At 33.1% G+C, this 20,814-nt stretch overlaps 1 protein-coding gene and 1 long non-coding RNA gene across 4 annotated transcripts; one reads left to right on the forward strand and one right to left on the reverse strand.

The window, feature by feature from the left end:
• The first annotated feature begins 199 nt into the window (after positions 1 to 199).
• On the forward strand, positions 200 to 5,934 carry LOC145050374 (uncharacterized). Its single transcript, XR_013683407.1, has 2 exons — positions 200 to 491; positions 5,654 to 5,934. It is a non-coding gene; the product is annotated as an uncharacterized LOC145050374 (long non-coding RNA).
• LOC145050363 (lysine-specific demethylase JMJ29-like) lies at positions 4,675 to 18,578 on the reverse strand. 3 transcript variants are annotated; one of them, XM_078998632.1, is made up of 14 exons: positions 18,325 to 18,578; positions 18,018 to 18,188; positions 16,157 to 17,418; positions 15,947 to 16,068; positions 15,773 to 15,866; positions 15,550 to 15,682; positions 15,390 to 15,453; positions 14,595 to 15,306; positions 14,153 to 14,482; positions 13,656 to 14,006; positions 13,497 to 13,569; positions 13,335 to 13,420; positions 5,132 to 5,251; positions 4,675 to 4,997 (listed from the first exon to the last, which is right to left on the reverse strand). In XM_078998632.1, exons 3-14 carry the CDS (start codon positions 17,411 to 17,413, stop codon positions 4,902 to 4,904), a joined length of 3,438 nt encoding a protein of 1,145 aa, XP_078854758.1. In that variant the 5' UTR covers positions 17,414 to 17,418; positions 18,018 to 18,188; positions 18,325 to 18,578; the 3' UTR covers positions 4,675 to 4,901. The 3 variants fall into 3 exon arrangements, with proteins under 3 accessions (XP_078854758.1, XP_078854755.1, XP_078854751.1); XM_078998629.1 differs by having other exon boundaries at positions 18,018 to 18,201; XM_078998625.1 differs by lacking the exon at positions 18,018 to 18,188 and having other exon boundaries at positions 18,325 to 18,577.
• Positions 18,579 to 20,814: the final 2,236 nt, after the last annotated feature.

Raw genomic sequence — 20,814 nt, forward strand, 5'->3', positions numbered from 1 at the left:
CACCCATCGCTTGGCGTGAGTAAACAGCTAATATATATATATATATATATATATATATATATATATATATATATATATATATATATATATATATATTTTAAAAGATAAAAATTATTTTAAAAATAAAAAATACGTAACTACAGTAATTTATATAATATGTTGTCTTATCCCATCCGAAATCAAAGGATTTCACCGAATCACCTTTTCCTGGAACTACATTGATACGTGGCCTACAATCAACAAAGGGTATTTCCGTAAACTTAACATCCGTCATGGAAGCCCTAAATTCATCCCCTATTCCCTTTATAAATAATCCCAATCCCACCACCATCGACGTTTGAAAATAGCCAAAAAGATGAGAGAGGAAACGAAGAAAAAGAAGAGCTGCGTGAGATCTAGAAGTTTGTCATCAAGAATTTTTGAGGATTGACGTTTGAAACAAAGGAGGAAGAATTAGTACCAAATATTCTTATTTTGGGGTTTGTAAAAAGGTTAGTTATTATATTTTTGATGATCAATTTGATTTCTATTGAGGTTTAGTTATTATCTTTTTGATAATATTGATTTATAAGATTAATATTGAAAGTTATTGGATTAGTATTGGTTTTGAAAACTAGATCTATGAAATAGTTGGATCTAATAGATTTAATTTGTTGTAAGTCTTAAATAAGTTAGATCATGAATAATATTCATTCTATTTTATTTTGGGTTATTTGTTATATTCTTCATAATAAATAACCCTAAAAAAGTCAAGTTAAATGACTATGAAATTTCTAATATCAACCACTTAAAAACTAACCCTAATATTATTGAATTCATTATAAAATTATAAATAATCCTAAAAATGTCAAGAATTCATTATAAAATTATAAATAACCCTAAAAATGTCAAGTTAAGTAGCAATGAAATTTTATATTTCAACCCTTTAAAACTAACCTTAACACTATTGAATTCATTATAGAAATATAAATAACTCTAAAAAATTAAGTTAAATCGAATGATATTTCGCATCTCAACCACTTAAAACTAACTTTAATATTATTGAATTCATTGTAAAATTTTACATTATAAAATTTTACATCTTAATCACTCAAAATGAACCCTAACACTATTTGTCATTATACATATTTATAGTATAATTCATTTACATATTTAATGTTTTAATTTGTATTATTTGTATTTTGATATTGTGTTTACATATTTCAAACTTATGATATGATTTATGAATTATAGTAATAAAAAGATATATCACAAGTTTTGTTAAAGTTAATATATATATATATATATATATATATATATATATATATATATATATATATATATATATATATATATATGAAATATTATTTTGATATAATAGGTAGGAGATAATTTAAGTTTGCAAAAAGTAGTGCTCCATCATTGTGCAAAAAATGATGTTACATGTTAGAAATGGTGTAAAAAGATGTACTTTGGCATAATCATTAAATTGTTAGTGTTTCGGAATTTACCTATATTTGAACAATCTTTGGTCTGGGTGTGATGTAAGTTGTCATAATAGGTGTGATTTATCTTTTTAGTTTGTTAAGCTTTTTGAGCATTCTCTCAAGATGGATTATACCTTGATTTACATCAACGTGTGGTCTCTCGAATCAGGTAATCGTGATTTGTTTTTGTCGGTAATCGTGACTTGTTTTTGTCTGATACGGTATTACATGACAGTTTTATGTATCACGAACACGACAAATTTTTTCAGTAACATGAAAACGCATCAATTAAAACATGAAAAACGCAACAAAATAACCATTATTTTATATAATTCATATTTAATGATACATAATACCAAAAACACGATAAAAACATGCTATATTGTGTTAATTTCGTGATGAATTTTAAACACGACATCACATTGTTTTTTTTTCACCAGACAAAAACATGAACATGAATTCAAAATTCAGTTTCTTCTCAATTTCATTTCGTGGTCTTGTCGTTCGTTCCATCGATTGCCATCCTAAATTCTCACGACACATGACCTCTTAGGCCATTAATCTACGAGGATACTAGGCCATTTTGCAAACCCTTGTTTACTTGATTTAAATCACACAACTCATTCCACACCACCCAGGTGATATGGCATGTTTAATGGTACTCGTGCTACACCACCTAGGTGATATGGCTTGAATGAGGTTTGATCGGTTTGCTTTTTGTTTAAAACAAAAATCAAACTAAAAACGTTTGTTCCAAGCTTTTTTTTGTTTTACATGTTTGATTTTCTTTAGGGTTTTATGTTTAATAGTTGTAAACTTATTTGTTTTGTTAATTTTTTCAACAAAAATAAAAGATCGTGAACTTCGAACATCAATTAAATATTTATATATCTTCTATAATAGAGATCAATATACTTCAGCCATATCCATTTGAAACTATTAATACAATACGTAATTTGTAATTTAAATATGATACTAAATTTAAAATACAAATCAAAATGTCAATAAACTTTAAAAGTTTTGTGTTTTTAATTAACCATAAAAAAATAATAGAACATAAAAAAAAAATTACGTGATCCTAAGAGATATCAAGTGTTTACAAAACTTTTAAAGTTTATTGACATTTTGAAAATATAACAATAGTTAAAAATAATATTAAATCTTAAACTATATTTAATTTATTTGATGATATAACTAAATGATGTGATCCTAAGAGATATCAAGTGTTTACAAAGGTGTCATTTCTTCTGAGTGATTAGGGCTTAAGTTTCGTAGTGGACAAAGATATCGTTTAAGAGTAGGATTTAGAGTGTATGTGTTTTTATGTTAGCCGGAGGTGATGGTGGGGTGGATGTGGATGTGGGCGAGAGGGGTCATTTATGTAATTATAAGATCTTTTAATAAAAAACAAATATATGAAAAATAAAAAAGTAAGGGTAAAAATGTAATTTCACTGTATTTAACCAGCTCTGTGGTTAGCGACTTACGTCTTGTTCCCGAGTTTTTATGTAAATTCATTAAAGGAAAGGGAAGGAAAATTTTGACAGAAAGAAAGGGAGGTGAAGGAAAATATTAATTATTCTATGTTTCCGAGTTCGAAGGAAATGAAAGGAAAATTTTTAGTTTTTGTGTTCCCGAGTTAGGAGGAAAAAGAAAATAAAACTTAAAATTTTTCTTCCCCTCACTTTCTTCCCAAATCCGCTCAATTTGGAAGGAAAATATGACTCTAAAATCCTTTCCCTCCCCTCACTTTCCTTCCATTAATGAAACTCGGGAACACGATTTTCCTTCGACACCCCTCATTTTTCCTCCGTATCCTCTCATTTCTCTCCTTAAGTGGAACTCGGGAACAAGGCGTTAGGGACGATCCATGTAAATATCAAAAAAACACAAGCACCGAATTTGTCCATTTTGTCGAAATCAAACTTTATGTACCTATTACACTGTACCACATGGACCATTTTTGTATTTTCTCTTCGACGTAGTAAAAAATATTGATAGTACTTTTTTATTTAACCTTCCACGTAATGGGCTGTGGACCTGATTTTGTGTGGACCATTTATTTGATGCACTTTATCATTTAATTAACTAAAATTATGATCAATGCTTAATACAAACGGGTTCAAACAAATTATGAATATCATAACAAAAAGTTGTAGCCATACGCCAGAGTTGATATTTGCACGTATTTAGAATTTTTGACAAGATTATCAAATAAATTGTTGTTATTTGGAAGCAATAGAGTAGACCTGGCAAACGTGTCGTGTCATGTCGGATTCATGTCGTGTCAAGACAATAAACGGGTTGAAAGGGCTTGACCTTAACCCGATCTGTTTAATTATCGTGTCATGTCAACCCGTTTATTTTTGTGTCGGTTTCATGTTGGTTTCGGGTTAAGGTTTAAACCTTATAAATATGTTGTGTCATGTTGGGTTGAAATATTTTAAAGGTTGGAAAGTAGAGTTGTGGAGGCAAAAATGAAAAATTGAAACACTAGAGTTGTGAGATGAAATGAAAAAATTTATAGTAAGTCAAGAAGGAAAAATGAAAAAAGTTAAAGTTGGAGAGCAAAGAGATAGGTGGTGAAGATGACTAAAATTAAGTAACTTTGAAAATTTGAGTATTACTTGTAATTCTTGAGTTTGGCTCACTATAAGTCTATAACATATAATATATTTATAAAAATATGAAATTTATAATAAATACTAACATATAATTAAACGGGTCATATTCGAGTCATCTTCGAGTCGAAAGTTTTGACCTTAACCCTACCCGTTTAATTACCGTGTCGTGTCGTGTCAACCCGTTTACATAAACGTGTCGAAATCTCTGATACTAACCTGCTAATTTCGTGTCATGTCATGTTTTGCCAAGTTTACAATAGGGATTACGTTGAGATTTTCGGATACGTGTAATTAAATATATTAGTTATTATTTATATCATAGCCAACCCGTTTAAATAATAAATACTATATGTTTATTTATATTTATATTATAAAATTAAAAAGTAGCAAATGAAGATCTTAAAGTATTGAATGGTCCAACACAAAGTGAAAGTTGACTTGCTAGAAGCGAAAGTCGAGTTTATTAACAGTTAGGAGTTGAAAATAATGAAATTGTAGTTATGTGAGTGTTTTTTCTATACTTGATTCGGTTTGAGTTTGGAGAGTTGTTTTCATTTTCTTTGGTCTTATAACAAACATGTTACTTTGAAAAAACACAAAGCGATTAATTTTGAATACATCCAAAGCAACCCTTTATTTTTACTTGTATTACTATTAACTACAGTTTCTATTCCTAACCTCGAGCTCTAGCCATTTCGAGATATCAACAACACCACAAACAGAAGCATAAAGTCTAGAAAGCCAAGTATGTATGTTGTTAGAACATTTACTGTAGTTGTTCTACTACTACTACCACTACTACTAAAAAGGCTTATTGCCCTACTAAGACTTCCGACTTCTGGCTAGTCGTTAATTCCTCAAAATCAGCAATGGCTTGACGCATAGCGTGCAGGATCATTTTCTTTACCTTCAACACAAACAAATATACTTTAAAATGCTATAAACTAAAAATAAAACTTTGTCAAAGTTTCACGACTTCAGTTCATGTCACATAAAAAAGAATTAAAACTCTTAAATAACATAAATAATAATAATGTATACCTCTAGTTTGTCTTCTCTAGCTTTGTGATTAATGGGCAGCTTACGGAACTCCTGTGTTAGTCGGATGCACTCTTGTATGTTCTCCGGAGAAACGAAGTCCACGGCGACTTTCGTACATGACTGTAATAAAAATGTTACATTATGATTTTAAAAACAATATATGTACAATATTGTACCCACTCAAAAAAATAATTGAAGGATTATAAAATATAAAAACAGAAAAGCTAAATTGGTGCCTAGTTTTGTGTGCATGGCCTCTGTTTACAATCTGTCGTTTGTGTGAAGCTACTAGTACACTTATTATTGTAGGCGTCAATCTTAAGAGACTGGTAGGATGCCACTTATAGGGTTTTTGGGGATTCTATACGTTATCTTTTAGATGATTTAAATTGAAATTTGAAATTGGATTATAATATATTTTTTTTGGGTTGGATATATTTATTAGTTTTCTTTTTTTATAAATATTTGTTTGTTTGGATGATTTATAACAAATCAAAATTGGTTGATTATTTCGCAAAACAGGTGGCGGTGACAGTGAGAGACGATGATGGAAACAGTGTTTTAGAAACTGGTTTGAACCGCCCGATGTTGAAACGGTGGGGTGTTAAACAATGATCGGTTTTATGCTAAGTTTTAAACTGAATTGAACCAGACGATGGTTTATTCAAAAATCGGGTTGAAACCAATGTGATAAAAAACCGATGAAAAAAATTGTTTGAATCGGTTTATTGAACTTTGATAGCTTTGTCCATTAAAAAAAGTCAATTTCCGAAAAAAATTCAATAAGGCGATCAATAAGGTTATCTGGAATGTACACAACCTGCAAGCCAACACATACAATTGCTAGATGTAGATGTAGACCGACAATTGAACCGGTTATTAGACTGATTCAATTAAAAAAAATCGATTTTCAAAACATTCGATAGAAATACATACACTTTTTTATGTTTATAATTTTCTTTTTAATATTATACCGTATGTATTAATGCAGAAAAAGCATAACTATATACAAAAAAAGTTAATTAAATATTATATTTACATTATTGTTTATATATATATATATATATATATATATATATATATATATATATATATATATATATAATAATGTAAATATAATATTTAATTAATTAAAAAAAAAACTATTATGAAAATCGACTCCAACTAATTACCCATAATTTTCTTTCTTGGAATTAAGTAATTAACACAATTTATCAAATATGCAAATTAAAATGATAAAATTCTTCTTGTTTTTCCATTTGTTTAACTACATAGTTTATAAATAAACACAAAGAAGAAATATGATGTGTACTTTGAAAAAAACATACATAAATTTTTTAATAAACATTTCAAATAGATGATAAATGTTTAACTATTTAAATAAAAAATAACTTATGCATATGAAAAGAGTTTTAATGATATTTTTATGAGTAAATGGCAAAATTGGTAAAAATGCAGTTTGAGACGGCATGCTTAGTCCAAAAATAAAAATATTGTGCAGATTTGGTCCCTCGAAAATTTAAATGTATTTGAAAATATTATTTTGTCCTAATTTCCTTTTTCATTTTCTTTTATTTACTCTAAATATTTTTATAATTAAAAAATAAAACTCCTCATAACCCTAACCCTTTCTCTTTTAAGATACCAACTCCTTTTCTCTCTCTATCTTCTCTTCCCTGTTGGAGCATCACCGTCATCAGCTATCGCCGGTCACCACTGTCTTGCCGGAAACCACCTCCATACTCGTCGGGAACCACTCTCAATGACGGAAACTACCAAAGACATCACCTACTCCAACCACCTTCACCAGCGCCATCAAGGATAGGTGTCAGCGGATCTGCAAATACCGCCACCGTTATCAAGGATAGGTGTGAGCGGATCTGCAAATATCGCCACCGTTATCAAGGATAGGTGTGAACGGATCTGCAAATACCGCCACCAAAGACGACACCTACTCCAACCACCTTAACCAACGCCATCAAGGATAAATGTCAGCGGATCTGCAAATATTGCCACCGTTATCAAGGATAGGTGTCAGCGGATCTGCAAATACACTGCCACCGTTGGAACGTTGGCGATTCTTCGTCGGATCAAGAACTTCGATTCGTCGCCAGGATATGGAAAGCATATGGAACCTTGACGTTGTAACACGAGGAAGACAGTGGCGCTATAACTTAACGAATGTCGGAACCCTAGCATTATTTGGCGCCGACTCTGCCGGAGAAGAAACACACTATGATATGAACCTCTCTCCACCTCTACCTGAGATCTTAGATCAAAGGGCTAACCCATCGTCGTCATTTACTAAAGAGAGTTTGTTCATCGATTTTGTAGAATTGTTTGAAGGAGGTGGTAGACAACGATAGATCTTGACGGATCTATATGGAGGTAGGTAGTGATGAAACTGGAGGGAGGTGAACGAAAATAGATATAGACGGAGGTGGAACTGAACAGAGACGGTGGTTGACGATGGTTGCCAGGTGACCGACGACGGTGGAGAGAGAGAGAGAGAGAGAGAGAGAGAGAGAGAGATGGTATCTTAAAAGATAAATAGGTGGGTAGGGTAGGTTATTAGGGATTTTATTTTCTTTCTTTAATTATAAAAGTAATTAAATAAATAAAAGAAAAAATCATGACAAAAGTCTTTTTGCTTTCTGAGAGACCAAATATGCACGATATTTTCATTTTTGGACTAACCATGTGTAAAAAAATAGTCTTAAACTGCATTTTTTGGTAAACCATAAGGACTAATTTTGCAATTTACTCTATTTTTATTAATTTGACATAGAAAAAATAAGTTTTACTAATGTAGATCTAGGTAGCTATAGTTGGCTCACGTGATGTTACATGATATGAAAATCAGAGAACAATTTCTAAAAAGGAAATCTCCAGAAAAATCCTATAATTTTACCCTAATTTACGAAAAAGTCTCAAAACTAAAATTTATTTACGAAAAATCATAAATTACCGGTAACAATGACGATTGACCCATTTTTACCGGTTACCGGTTTCATTACTTACATGTTTTATTAAAGTCTCAATATTTTACCATAACTTATGAATAAGTCCAAAACTAAAATTTAGTGATGAATTTGTCATTTTCTTCATGTAACATACGTTTTATCGGTTTCATTACTGACCTGGATTAAATGAATTGATGAGATGAATATCTTGGTTAAATAATGTTATGTTTACCATAAGACTTGATATCTTGATATGTTGTATATTTATTTGAAATATAAAATGCATCCAACAAAGACTGCATTAATTACATAAACTAGCAACAATTACGTCATTTTTTACGTTTATAAGAAATTTCAAACTGTCTATTTAATCTTATGTAAGCGAATATATCCTTTTTATCAGACATCAACTCATTTCCTGTCCTTTTTTCCTAGAAACATATATTTTATTGGTTTCATTGTTGACCTAGATACATAGTCATAAATGACTCGATGATATCGATATCAAAATTTATAGTAAATGTAGCATTATATAACTCATCATATTCATCTTATCATCTAATTTAATGACTAGATGTCTAAATCAACAATAAAACCGACAAAATATATTACATAGAGAAATTGCCAAATCATCACTAAATTTTAGTTTGACACTTATTCACAAATTATGGTAAAATAATGGGAATGAAACAGATAAGTAATGAAATGGGTTAACCGGAAAAAATGGGTCAAATTGCAATTTCTAATGGTAATTCATGCTTTTTCATAAACAAATTTTAGTTTGAGACTTTTTCGTAAATTAGGATAAAATTTTAAGATTTTTCTAGAAATTTTCCTTCTAAAAAAAATAAAACTTTATCAAACTTTTTATTGTGGAAAAAATAAATTTTCTTTTAAAAAAACACAAATCTAGAATTCTCGAAATTAAATAGTTAATTATTTTGTGATAAATGTTGAAATTATTTTAATTTAGTGGTTCTATTGATGATTAAACCCAACAATCGTGTAACACGTGTTAGACACGAATTTACATAACATATATTTGGTAAATACGAACACGACATAGATTGTAAAACATGTTTTGTGTATCAAACACGAACATGGAATGTAATTTATTTATATGATGTGACATGACACGAATAGACATGTTTTAACTATGTTACACGGATTTACACGAATTAAATGTGTGTCTATACGTGTCGCGTGTCAATACGAACACGCGACACGAATTTAACTCGCGTCTACGTTTAAAACTAGTAAATTCGTCTTTGACGCTCGTAAGACACCTTTCACAAATTCAAATTTTGTGTCGACACGAAGACACAAAACATGAATTTCTAAAACTCGTACACAAAAAACATGTGTCGTGTTCATGTTGTGTATAAAAGTGTCGGGTCTATTTGTGATGAATAGATTTTACAATTCTAAAAAAAGACTTTTCGATTCTTAGTTTGTCTGTGAAAGACAACCCTTTCTTCTTATGCTTTGTTTGCTCGTAAACCGCCCAATTCAACATGTCAATTTTTTTTAAAGAGAGAGTAGTGGATCAACTTCATAAGCACATATCCCCCTCCGAGCATACATCCATTTACCATTGATATTCTTCGATTTACATCTCTCGTAATAACATACGAATGTCAGTGTATTAAGGTGTATGGTCTCCATATTCACTTCTTATGCACAAGTCCCTTTTCCATCTCCTTATTTTGCACCTCTATACACGATATGCATACTCCTTGTTTCTATTCTTGCTATCACAAGATCCATATGAGTGGAATTTATCAAGGTGGAAGTTTAGGGATTAGCTTTCTTATGTTGCAACTTGCATGTATTGCTTGGTTTTATAATTTTACTCGACCTCTTCTTAGTATCAACATGTCTCTAGTATCTGCTTTCACCGTTTGATGTTTCATATGTCGGAGATCATTCAATGCTCACAATATTAATTTTCATTTACTTATTTATTTTAGTTTTTTCTATGTCAAAGGTCATTTACAAAAGTAGTACCCTCGAATAAGGGAGGTCATTTACAAAAGTAGTACCCTCGAATAGGGGATAGGGGCTTCGTTGCCTCCCATTTAGCCCTTTTCATGGATGGGATTGAGGTAATGTTGTTAGAGATTCATCAAACTTCCTCCACCGCATCCACAGTCTTGTTATTTGGCGATTTGAATATGATGTCTCAAGTTAATCATTTTGAACATGACAAGGAAGTCAAAGCACACTTTGTGTGAGCACGTTATCACATGATAATAAGCAAAATTTGAAAATTCAAAGAAAAAAATTCATGAACAATTATTATTTAAAATACCATGTGATCGACAATAATCAAAGAAATTATGTGTTCTGTAAAAAAAACAAATAAAAATCATAAACCTTAATAAAAACCAAAAATGCTAAACTATGAAGTCCTAAATGTAGGCAAATAGTTGCCTATGATGATGACATGATGTTCATCCCATCAATGTGTTTCCATGAAAAACTCGGGGGATCTATAACTAATGGGATGATAGTTACGCCCATTTAAAGTGTGCATGGTCCATGAACTTGTTAACTTGTTCTACATGATATTGCTTCTTCTTCGATGTTAAATGTTATAACCACAACATATTGCCATGGAACACATCAATGTCCTCGTCCTCATCCTTTATTATAATAACCACTCTTCAGTCGGTACACCACCTTGTTCACCATTAATGGTGGTTTCATCGTACACTCGCTCTTCATGAGCTTATGTGGAACCTTATCTTGGATAACTCATTACTCATGATAGCTCATGAGCTTCTTTTATGTCACCATGATACACTTGGGATGTGTTATCAATATCATAAACAAACATGGCTTTTTCTTTGTATATTCTTCTCTATATGTTTCCATTTTATACGTTAATCTCCATACATTTTCATTTGATTTGTGGGAGCAAGAAGTTAACTAGTGAGGAGTTTCAAAAGATTCCATAAAATAGTCTATATGGATGTCATAACATTCAAACTCTTCTTTCTTTATCACCTTTGTTCCTTTGAATGACATCCATGATGTCTAAGGCAATGTTTCTTTTTTACTTAATGGACTTAATGAGAATAAGACTTAATCAAACAAGTTATATATATGTTTTCTTTGACTTTGGCTATGTTTGGCAGACTAAATTAAAAACGAATTTTTACCAAACACGTTTTGGTAAACACTAACGGATATATATCGCAAATATAAAACGACAAAGAGACATTTAAATATACAATTAAAAACTAATGTTATAGTGTATAAAACAATATCAAGAATAGGGCAAAAAAATTAAGCTAAATTACATCACTTTGATATGTAGATTTAAGTTGCTTAAACAATGGTTTTTATGTTTGTTGTATAAAAATTAGTATATTATTGGTGGGTGTGTGTGTGTGTGTGTGTGTATATATATATATATATATATATATATATATATAGAGAGAGAGAGAGAGAGGTTCAAAAAAATTAAGCACTATTTCATTAGTAATCAAAGCTAAAAAGACAATATTTTCAAAGAAAATTTTTACTTATTTTTTGTATATTTTTTTATATATCAATATGTATACAACACTTTAGAGCATAAAATAATGATAAACTTTGACAATTTTTGTTTTTTTTTTAATAAAGCCCGGAAAAATTCAACATCATACATGAATGCATATTGTGCAAACACATAATGTTTTTCAAAAAAAACTTGAAGAGCATAAAATATGATGAAGTTTGGCACTTTTAATTAACTTTTTGAAAAAGATAGTCATAAAAGTAAAAAATAAACGCCATTAAGGGTAGTTTATATTAATATGTATTCAATATATGCTTTTAGTAAATGAGAAAAATGACAGTTGTTTTTGTTTCTGCATTTTTTTTAATGGTATTGAATTTGAATACTCGAAAATATTGTTCAAAGTCGGTTATGATTTTTTTTATTTTGTATTAAAAACTAGCACAATGTTACAAATGTTAAATTTATTTAATTAAGGGTAGAAAAGTTGTGGAAAAGACCCATAAGTTTATCAATAAACTATCTCAAATATTAAAACTAGCTTATAAGTTATTTTAGTTATTTCACTAAACACTTCATTGCAATAGGCTCAATAAACAAGTTAGCTTATTCGTGTTTGACACGACCTTAATATAGAAAGAATAACTTAATAGAGAAAATAATGAAAAGATGGTTCCACCCATTAAGTAATAACTTTCTATAGCATTTACAATTTCATGATAACCAAATAATACTTTCATGTGGATGCTCCACCCATTGTAATTTCATATCCAAGATATGTGTCAAACCTAAACCTTGTCATTAATGGCAATTGTCAAACCTAAACTTTGTCATTAATGGCAATTGTTCTATTGTCGATGCAAACTCGCAAGAGAAAATCAAGTATTTTGTAAGAGGATAGAAATTTGTTTTTTCATGAACTTGTACACTAAATGTACACTACGGAGGTCTTTGGATACTTGCAAAAACAACCAAATAAAAGCCTAATTGTATGTCGTATTCTAAGGACTTAATTGCGTTATGTCCACTTACCTACATACTCTTGGCATTGAATTTGTTGTTTCGACATGTCTATAGTTTTTGTGGATCATGATGCATTGATTGTAATAACTTGTCCCACATGGGTAGAAAGTAAGAACTATAAGTCCCTTATAAGCTTTAAGTTGTGGGCTATCTATAACTTTCACCATGGTTTAAAGTTGATCCAAAGGCTATTGGGCCATCTGCTACTTTAATTGTTGTGTGTGTTAGAAAATGATATCACATGAACCATAAGTAAGACTTCTAAGTGTTGATTATAAGTGTGGGCTTGAAATAGTTAAAGTAGAGGAGTTTGTCATTACTCGTCTCACATGAACCATAAGTAAGACTTGTAAGCCCTTGTAAGCCTTAAGTTGTGGGCTCCTAATAACTTTCACATTAGTTTCAAGTTGAACCATAAAGAGGTTACTAGCCTTAAGTTTGTAACAATCCATCCGACCTTAAGAACTATGAACTCCTTAATAGGCCCTATGTTGTGGGCTAGAAACACCTTTCACCGTGGTTTTAGGTTGATCAAAAGGTTATTGGGCTAGCCTATAACTAATGGGCTTAGGGTTTTACACATACTTTCATTGCTGCACTACATTCCTTATGCTAAAAAGCATTCACTTTCAGCACAAACAATGACAAAAGATTCTAATAATGTGTGTGTGTGTGTGTGAGAGAGAGAGAGAGGGGAAGGGAGTGGATTTACCTTGAGATTTCGCACTTGGTGTGGACACCCAGCAGGAATAAAAACCGCCTCTCCCAGCTTTTGTTCAAAGGTCCATGGTTCTATACCTAAAAAGATTGACAATCATTTCATTCATGAGTTGCAGTTTATGGGCATGTATATATGAAATAGGAAAATACCAACCATATTCCTGCTTTAGCCTCTTTTTATGCTCCATTGTCAAGTAAAATGTTTGATCATGAATCGGGTGATAAACCTACACATGTTAGTTGTCAAACAATTGAAGAATTACAGAAAAAAAAAAATTAATAATAACAATTAGAAAATTGAAAGTAGATTTACCTGATCAACAGGACAACAATATGTATGTCGAAATTCTTTTGAGTACTTCAATAAATATTCATGTAACTTTGGAACATCTTGTCTTCGAAAGATGTCCCAGAGAGCACTACCTGTTTCTTCTTCTTCTTCTTTTGGAGAGGTTTTATCCAGTGGAACTCCACTAGGTTGAATCATTTCGTTTGTGCTTATGAGAATTTCCTTAGAGTCTTGTTCCTCATTTGAAGAATGTTCAGAAACTGTCATGGTGTTCTCTCTTATATTCTGGTACCAGTGTCTTTTCTTTAACTCTTTAATTGCAAGCTTTTGAGCATCACTTATTGATACTTCAGCTGTGTGTGTCAAAATATTCACCTACAATGTAATAATGGAATCATTTATTACACTTTGCTTGCCATGCAATGCAAGAATAGAATAAAGAATTCTTTAGATATAAAAAGAAAAATGAAAGAGAAAGTAAGAAGTAAGAAGTAAGAAAAGAGATGGATGATGATACATACAGCATCTGACATGTCACAATGAAGCTTAGTAACAGAATCCCCTCTTCCAAGTTCTTGAAGCATTCCATATGCAATATATGTCTTTGGACCCAAATCAGGTTTTAATACCCCTGGTGGTAATTTCACAGCAAGATTCAGAAAACCTGCTCTTGGATCAGTATATAGTTGGAAAGGCAACATGCTTATGAATTCATCACAATGACGTGGCAAAAGGTCTTCAAACTTATCAGATGGGGGCCAATCCTTCAGCTTTAGCATCTCTGGCCATGAATTCACATATTGCCTTCCTTCTGTATAACCCTTGAAAAATCTCCTAGTACTGATTTCAACCTGTTATGTTAATTTAAATTACAACAGCTTAGGACACTCTCATCCTACAATTTTCTTCAAACATTATATTATATTATATTTATATTATTGGACATTAACTCTTGATAATTACCTCACAACCAGCTAAGCAATCTATAGCCTTCACTTGTGACATCTTGGAACTGACATTTGGATCCACATGTTCACATAATGCACGCCACATCACCAATGGCTCCCAGCTTAAACCAGGTGTCTGTTCCAACACTTTCTTCACAATTATCGGTTCACCTTTACTCCAATGGTAACGAAATCGAATCAGCTCTTCACCCTTAAGGCCTTGTTGAAAAGCAGGACAATATAAGTAGTTATCATCTGATTCTGATTCTTTTCTGTTGGCTGCTTTCATGTATAAATCAGCACGAAATATAAGAGAATTTGTATTTGATACGATATTTTGTTGGTTGTTTCTGAATTTGTTCAATATAAGCTTTGCTTTTGCTTCTAAATTTGAAATCCAGTCCTTTGGTAAGATCCGTTTGAGCTGTAACATACTCTCATTGCATCCACCCAATTCTTTTGGAGGACAAATTATATTCCCATTATTTTCTGCTACCCATTTGATCATGGAATTAGATTCGGTAGTTGGTAAATTTTCATGGAAAGAAACCTGTAGAGGTTCACCCCCGTGAATGTAATCAAAACCCTTATCAGTGTACCCAAAGTCAACTTTTCTTTGACCAACAAGATTGTTGTTTCGTATCTCGTGACAGCAGTTAAGACATAGCTCGTATAAGCATTTTGGACAGCTTCGATGAAAATCAGTGATTGATGTTGAACAGTGGTTGCTGTTCGATTGAAATAAATGTTTATTTAGTTATATGATTAAACAATGCATAAAGTATATATATTATATTTAACAGATGATTACCAATAGACACGTTCTTCATTTAGACAGCTTGTCTGCTCTACTGAAATTGAAGACTCTGATACCGCTGCAAATCAAAAGAATCATCTTAACTTAATTATATAAGCTTTTAGTGAAATGGAAATGAGCAGGTTATCTCCTCCATTTGCTTTCAAATAAAAACCTTGAACAAACGCTTCCATGGTTATCTCCTCCATTTGCTCTTCGCGAATTTGTTTCAGAAAAGGGAGGAGTGAGTTAATTAGATAGTGAAGATGCTCAATCTTCTCATCATCTGTGAGATCCATGTTTGGCATCTGTTGTTTTTTGGGAAGTGTAATGAAAAAGATTGTTAGAACAGATGATGTTCTAATGACATTTTTCCATTTGCAGAAGACATATCAAACCTTAATATTTGAGTGTAAGCACAAGTTGCAGTTGCAGTTTCCACGACAAAAAGGGCATAATTCTGCAACCTCTTCTTCTGACAAATCAGGATACCTGTCAAGAAAAATAAACCCATTGAAAAACTCTATTCAACATAGACAAATAATGATTAACACTTCAAAAAGGGGAGTTACCATTGTTTGATGCACTGAATACAGTATAATGTTTCACAACATTTAGTACAGGGAACAACATACTTTCTATCATTTCTCTTGCATTGATGACATTTCAACTGTTCCTTTCCTTTTCTCTGCTCCTGTTTGGTAGATTATAGATGAATATAAGAAAGAAAAAAAAAACATACCAAAAGTGTGTATAGCAAGAATCAAAGAGAGTATTTATACCTTGATGTTGTCAGCAGTAGTTGTAATGTGATCTGATGAAGCAGAACTACAATCTCCAGTGTCCCTCATTCTTCTTTTTGTTATTGTATCACTAGAACTACTGCTTTTACTAGGAGTAGATTTCACAAAAGACATCTGTTTTTTGTCTTCAATGAAATCAATATCGTTTTCTAATTTCACTTTTTTCAAAGTTTCTTTTGTCTTGACATCTTTCAACTCATGATGATGTGTTAGTGTCAACAATACATTTTCATCTTCATTACCCTCATCATCAACAACATAATCATCATCATCGTCATCACCAAAATCATCATCTTCTTCTTCTTTTACTACTATATCATCTTCTTCATCTTCCCACACCCCAAAGAAAAAACCATTTTCAAAAATTTTGTTTCTAGCAGAAGCAGCACGACGATTTCTCATTACTCGTTCATGATGAGGGGTATTGTTAACATCATTTTGTTTGGTGTCCTTGATTTCCTCTTCCTTTTCCTCCTGCTTTTCGTTGGACTTTTCTTTCTTGTTTGAATCATCTTTGATTTTCTTGGAGGTTGGTTTTTCAGTTGAAGCTCTGCAATCTTTAGCCTGATTTCTTTTACATTTTGAAGGGTTTGATCTCCTTAGTGATGAAATCAGACTGTTTGAATCATCTTTGATTTTCTTGGAGGTTGGTTTCTCATTTGAAGCTCTGCAATCTTTAGTCTGATTTCTTTTACATTTTGAAGAGTTTGATCTCCTTAGTGATGAAATCAGAGTGGAGTCATCATCGTCATCATCATCATCTTCTTCCTCATTATAATCCTCATCAGAGTCACTGACATCATTTTCAACATCCATCTCCATTTTCTTGCTTATTGAGCGTTTTGGTATCTCATACAAGCCTTCAACTCCAGGAATTTCCATTGTCTTGACTGGATTATTCCTTTTTGGTGTTAAGACCTTCTTGGTTTGCAAATTTGGGTCTTTCTCTTCAGGATCACTAGAAAAACGTATGTTGCCACAACTGTTGTGCTTTGCCCTGATCATCTCATAACTAGAGTAGTTAGTTTCTGTAGTGAACATTTCTTTCTGGTTAGGATTTTCTGCCATTTTCTTTAAAAATAATTTTCGGTCACCCCTTCTCTTATAACTAGCAAACTGTGGATCCTTTCTCTTTGTTCCACGCCTAAGAACACTGGTTGAGGCTTTTTGTCCTGTATTCATTTCTTTACCAGAAAATCTACTTGCTTGATTTTCCTTTTGAATCAGTGTCTCCATCTTCACTGCAAACACATAAATAATAGAGATCTGTTAGGAAAAACAGGAACTTTAGCACTGGTTAACCCAACATATGAATGAAAAACCCTATCAATTTTGTATGCATGCATCATCAGACAAAGAGACCCCATGGGAATAAGAAATAAGCAAAGATATCTTGGGCCTAGAGATACAATATATTGACCCTTCACGCTAAATCTGAACAGGGATAGACACCTTGTGGTTTTGAGCTGCTAGAGCCATGACTTGATATTTTATAGAAAACTTCATTAACAATGCGATGTATAATCCTTTAGCCATGATTCGTGATCTCATTTGATATGCATACAAAAGTCAATGTGTGTGTGTGTTTATGGATGAACAATAATGAATTTGTGTAAGCTTCAGGTAATATTGTCTTCGAGTTAGTTTCTGATCCATGTCAGCTGGATCATGAACTTCTCTAGAGAAAGTCCAGCAAAATTATCACTCTGGGTGTGGTTTCTCGATTCTTTCAGAAAGAAATGCTTCAAGAAAAAATGGTCAGCTACAAACTAAGGAAGAACAAAAAGAGCACATTCCAAAGAATGATAGAAAACGCAATCGCAGAGAAGGAGCTTTAAACCTAAAAATATGATGGTTGACCCGAGTCAACTTCCCGAGTCAACAAATCCATCAGCTCCAATGTACATAAATTCACACGCGATCTCCCAACTCATACGTTCAATCACTGGAATTTCAACACTAATTCAGCCTGCAGTCACCTTCTCCATCCAATTAATTCCAGATTCTTCACCTATACGTGTTGTCTAACCGAATGTGTGAACAAAATTTCTCGCATTTATTTAAGTATAATCTGGAAAACATAACAAAAAGGAAAACCAAATTCTAGCTAGACGAATCTTAAAACAATAACCATGAAATTCACTCACCGAATTCGTAAAATCCAGTAGTATTGAGCGATCGAAATCACGAAAAAAGGAAAATCATCTATAGAAGAAACAATAGTGCGATCGGATGTCTGGAAGAGGAGATTGTTGGGAAAAGGGGTAGGCGTTAGGTCAAAAATGAAAAACGAAACTCACATGGATGGAGAGAGAGAGAGAGAGAGAGAACCAATTCTCTCGTCGTAATCTTTGTATTTATTGAGAGAGATATATATACAGAGAGGGGAAATCCATATTGATGATGGTAGAGTCCGCCGTTTCCAACCCATATTACTAGCATTTTTTCTCCTTCCCACTGGCCTGCACCATTTTTTTTTCTTTGAGTAAATTACACGAATGGTCCCTGTGGTTTTGGTTAATTTGTACGTTTGGTCTCTAACTTTTTTTAACTCGGAAGATCCTACTGTTTGTTTTTATTGTGCGTTTGGTTCCTGTCTTACCTAAAAAAACTATTTTTCCTTTGATTTTTTAATTTATTTAAATAAACACACATCAACCTCATATCCACCTTACATTACATTACATTACATACCCCATCTTATTTAAATAAATTAAAAAATCAAAGGCAAAATAGTTCTTTTAGATAAGATAGGGATCAAGCGCGCAACAAAGACAAACAGTATGGACCTTCCGAGTTTAAAAAATAAATTAGGGACCAAACATGCAAATTACCCCAAATCATAGGGAACATTCGTGTAATTTACTCTTTTTCTTTTAATAAACCGTTAACACGTTCACCCACTAAATCATATTTACTTTAAAACAAGTTTTTTGGTTCATTAAAGCTTGAAATTATTAGACTTTTTTCATTTGTGACATTTTATATGTAAAATTAATCGTCATGTAGACGTTGAGTGAGACTTTTGTTGATATGTGTAACGCTCGTTTCAGGTATCAATTACTTTTAAGGATTTTAGGGTTTTAGACTGGAACTCGATGAGTTGGGGAGCTCCAACTCGTTGAGTAGAGATCATTTTGGACGCGGGATTTAGGATCTACTCGACGAGTAGACACTGTAAAGCGAAACCCTAATTTCCAGGGGGTTGTGCCTATATAAAAAAGTTATGGCTCGTTGTGGCCTCCCTCATCGTCTTTACAGCCCAAAGAAACCCTAATCTGAGCCTTGTGTGAGAGCCGTTGAGAGTGATTTTGGTGTGATTGTAAAGGGATTTTGTCACACCCCAAAACCAAGAACGGCGGAAACGTTCTGGGGCAGAGGACGTCATGTATGTATCACAACAATGTAAAGTAGTAAACAAGCAACAACATCATCCATTTCATTAATAGAATAATTCTGCTTACAAGTGTGCTCTTTCATTGTAACGCCCCGGTTATTTAAATAAAATAACAAATGAAAGTCCCGGACTAATTGGTGAAGAATTTAGAAGTTAGAGGTTAAAAGAGTAAGTTATGGATTTAATTTGAAAAGGGTTTCAGAAATCAGGGTACGTTTGGTAATTAATGGACTTACTTTTGAAAGATGTTGGAAGCTAAGGGCTTATTGGTAATTTCAGGACCTATTATGAAAGGAATTTTGGAGTCAGGGGCGAAAAGGGTAAATTTATGAGTTGAATTGAAAAAGATTATGGGAGGAGGGGCTAGTATTGACAAAATGGTCAAATGTTTGGATGAGACACGGGTTAAGACCCGGTGCTCATTCTTTCCCGCTTCATGAAGAGAAGTCGAGTAACCCTAACCCTAAGGAATGAGAGGCAGCCGTCACCCCCTATCTTCCTTGCTCCAACCGTCATCACCGGCCTTCCCTTGTTTCTCCGATCACGAGCCACCTGGTGTGTTGAGCACCGCCATAACCCGCTGCTGGTGAGGTCACGAACAACCAAGGTAGGACCGTCGAAGGCCGAGTACGGAGAGCTGTTGTCGCTGGTTCCGTTCCGACCACCGCCGCTGTTGGGATCGTTCCAACAGCCGCTGAGCCGCCTCTCCGTGTTTCTTTCTTCTTCTTCTATTACTCAGTCAACCATGTCGCCGGTATCGTCAAGATGTGACGCCGCCATGGTCGTGGTGGGGTACTGTCGTCAACTGCCGCCACTCTGCCGTCGCTAGTGGCTTTCATTCAGCGATCTTCGCCGCCATCTCCGGCCTTTAGCGTCGTTGATGTCGATTCCGTCGATGAAGTGTTTCACTGATTCAAGGGTTCGGCCTACTGGAGTGTGTTGCTACGAGATTAGGAGCCAAAAAGGAACCAGTGCCACCACCGTGAGGTGGTGGCTGTTAGCGTGAATCAATTGTTGTCGTCGCCGTATGCCACCAAGGGGATGTGGCTGAGTTCGTTTTGCAAGCAGAAATTGTATGTGTGTGTGATTATTGCAGTTTAGTGGTGTTTGGGTGTTTAGTCTAGCTGGATATAGCAAGGAAGCCACTACCACCACCATGAGGTGGTGGCTGCCGCCAAGCGCCACCGCAGGCCACCATGGTGTGGTTGGGTGTGTGTGTATTAGTTAGTGTGTGTGTGTG

Source organism: Lactuca serriola, chromosome 1 (genome assembly GCF_051521515.1).
Source record: "Lactuca serriola cultivar US96UC23 chromosome 1, Lser_US96UC23_V15, whole genome shotgun sequence".
Classification (NCBI taxonomy): Eukaryota; Viridiplantae; Streptophyta; class Magnoliopsida; order Asterales; family Asteraceae; genus Lactuca; species Lactuca serriola.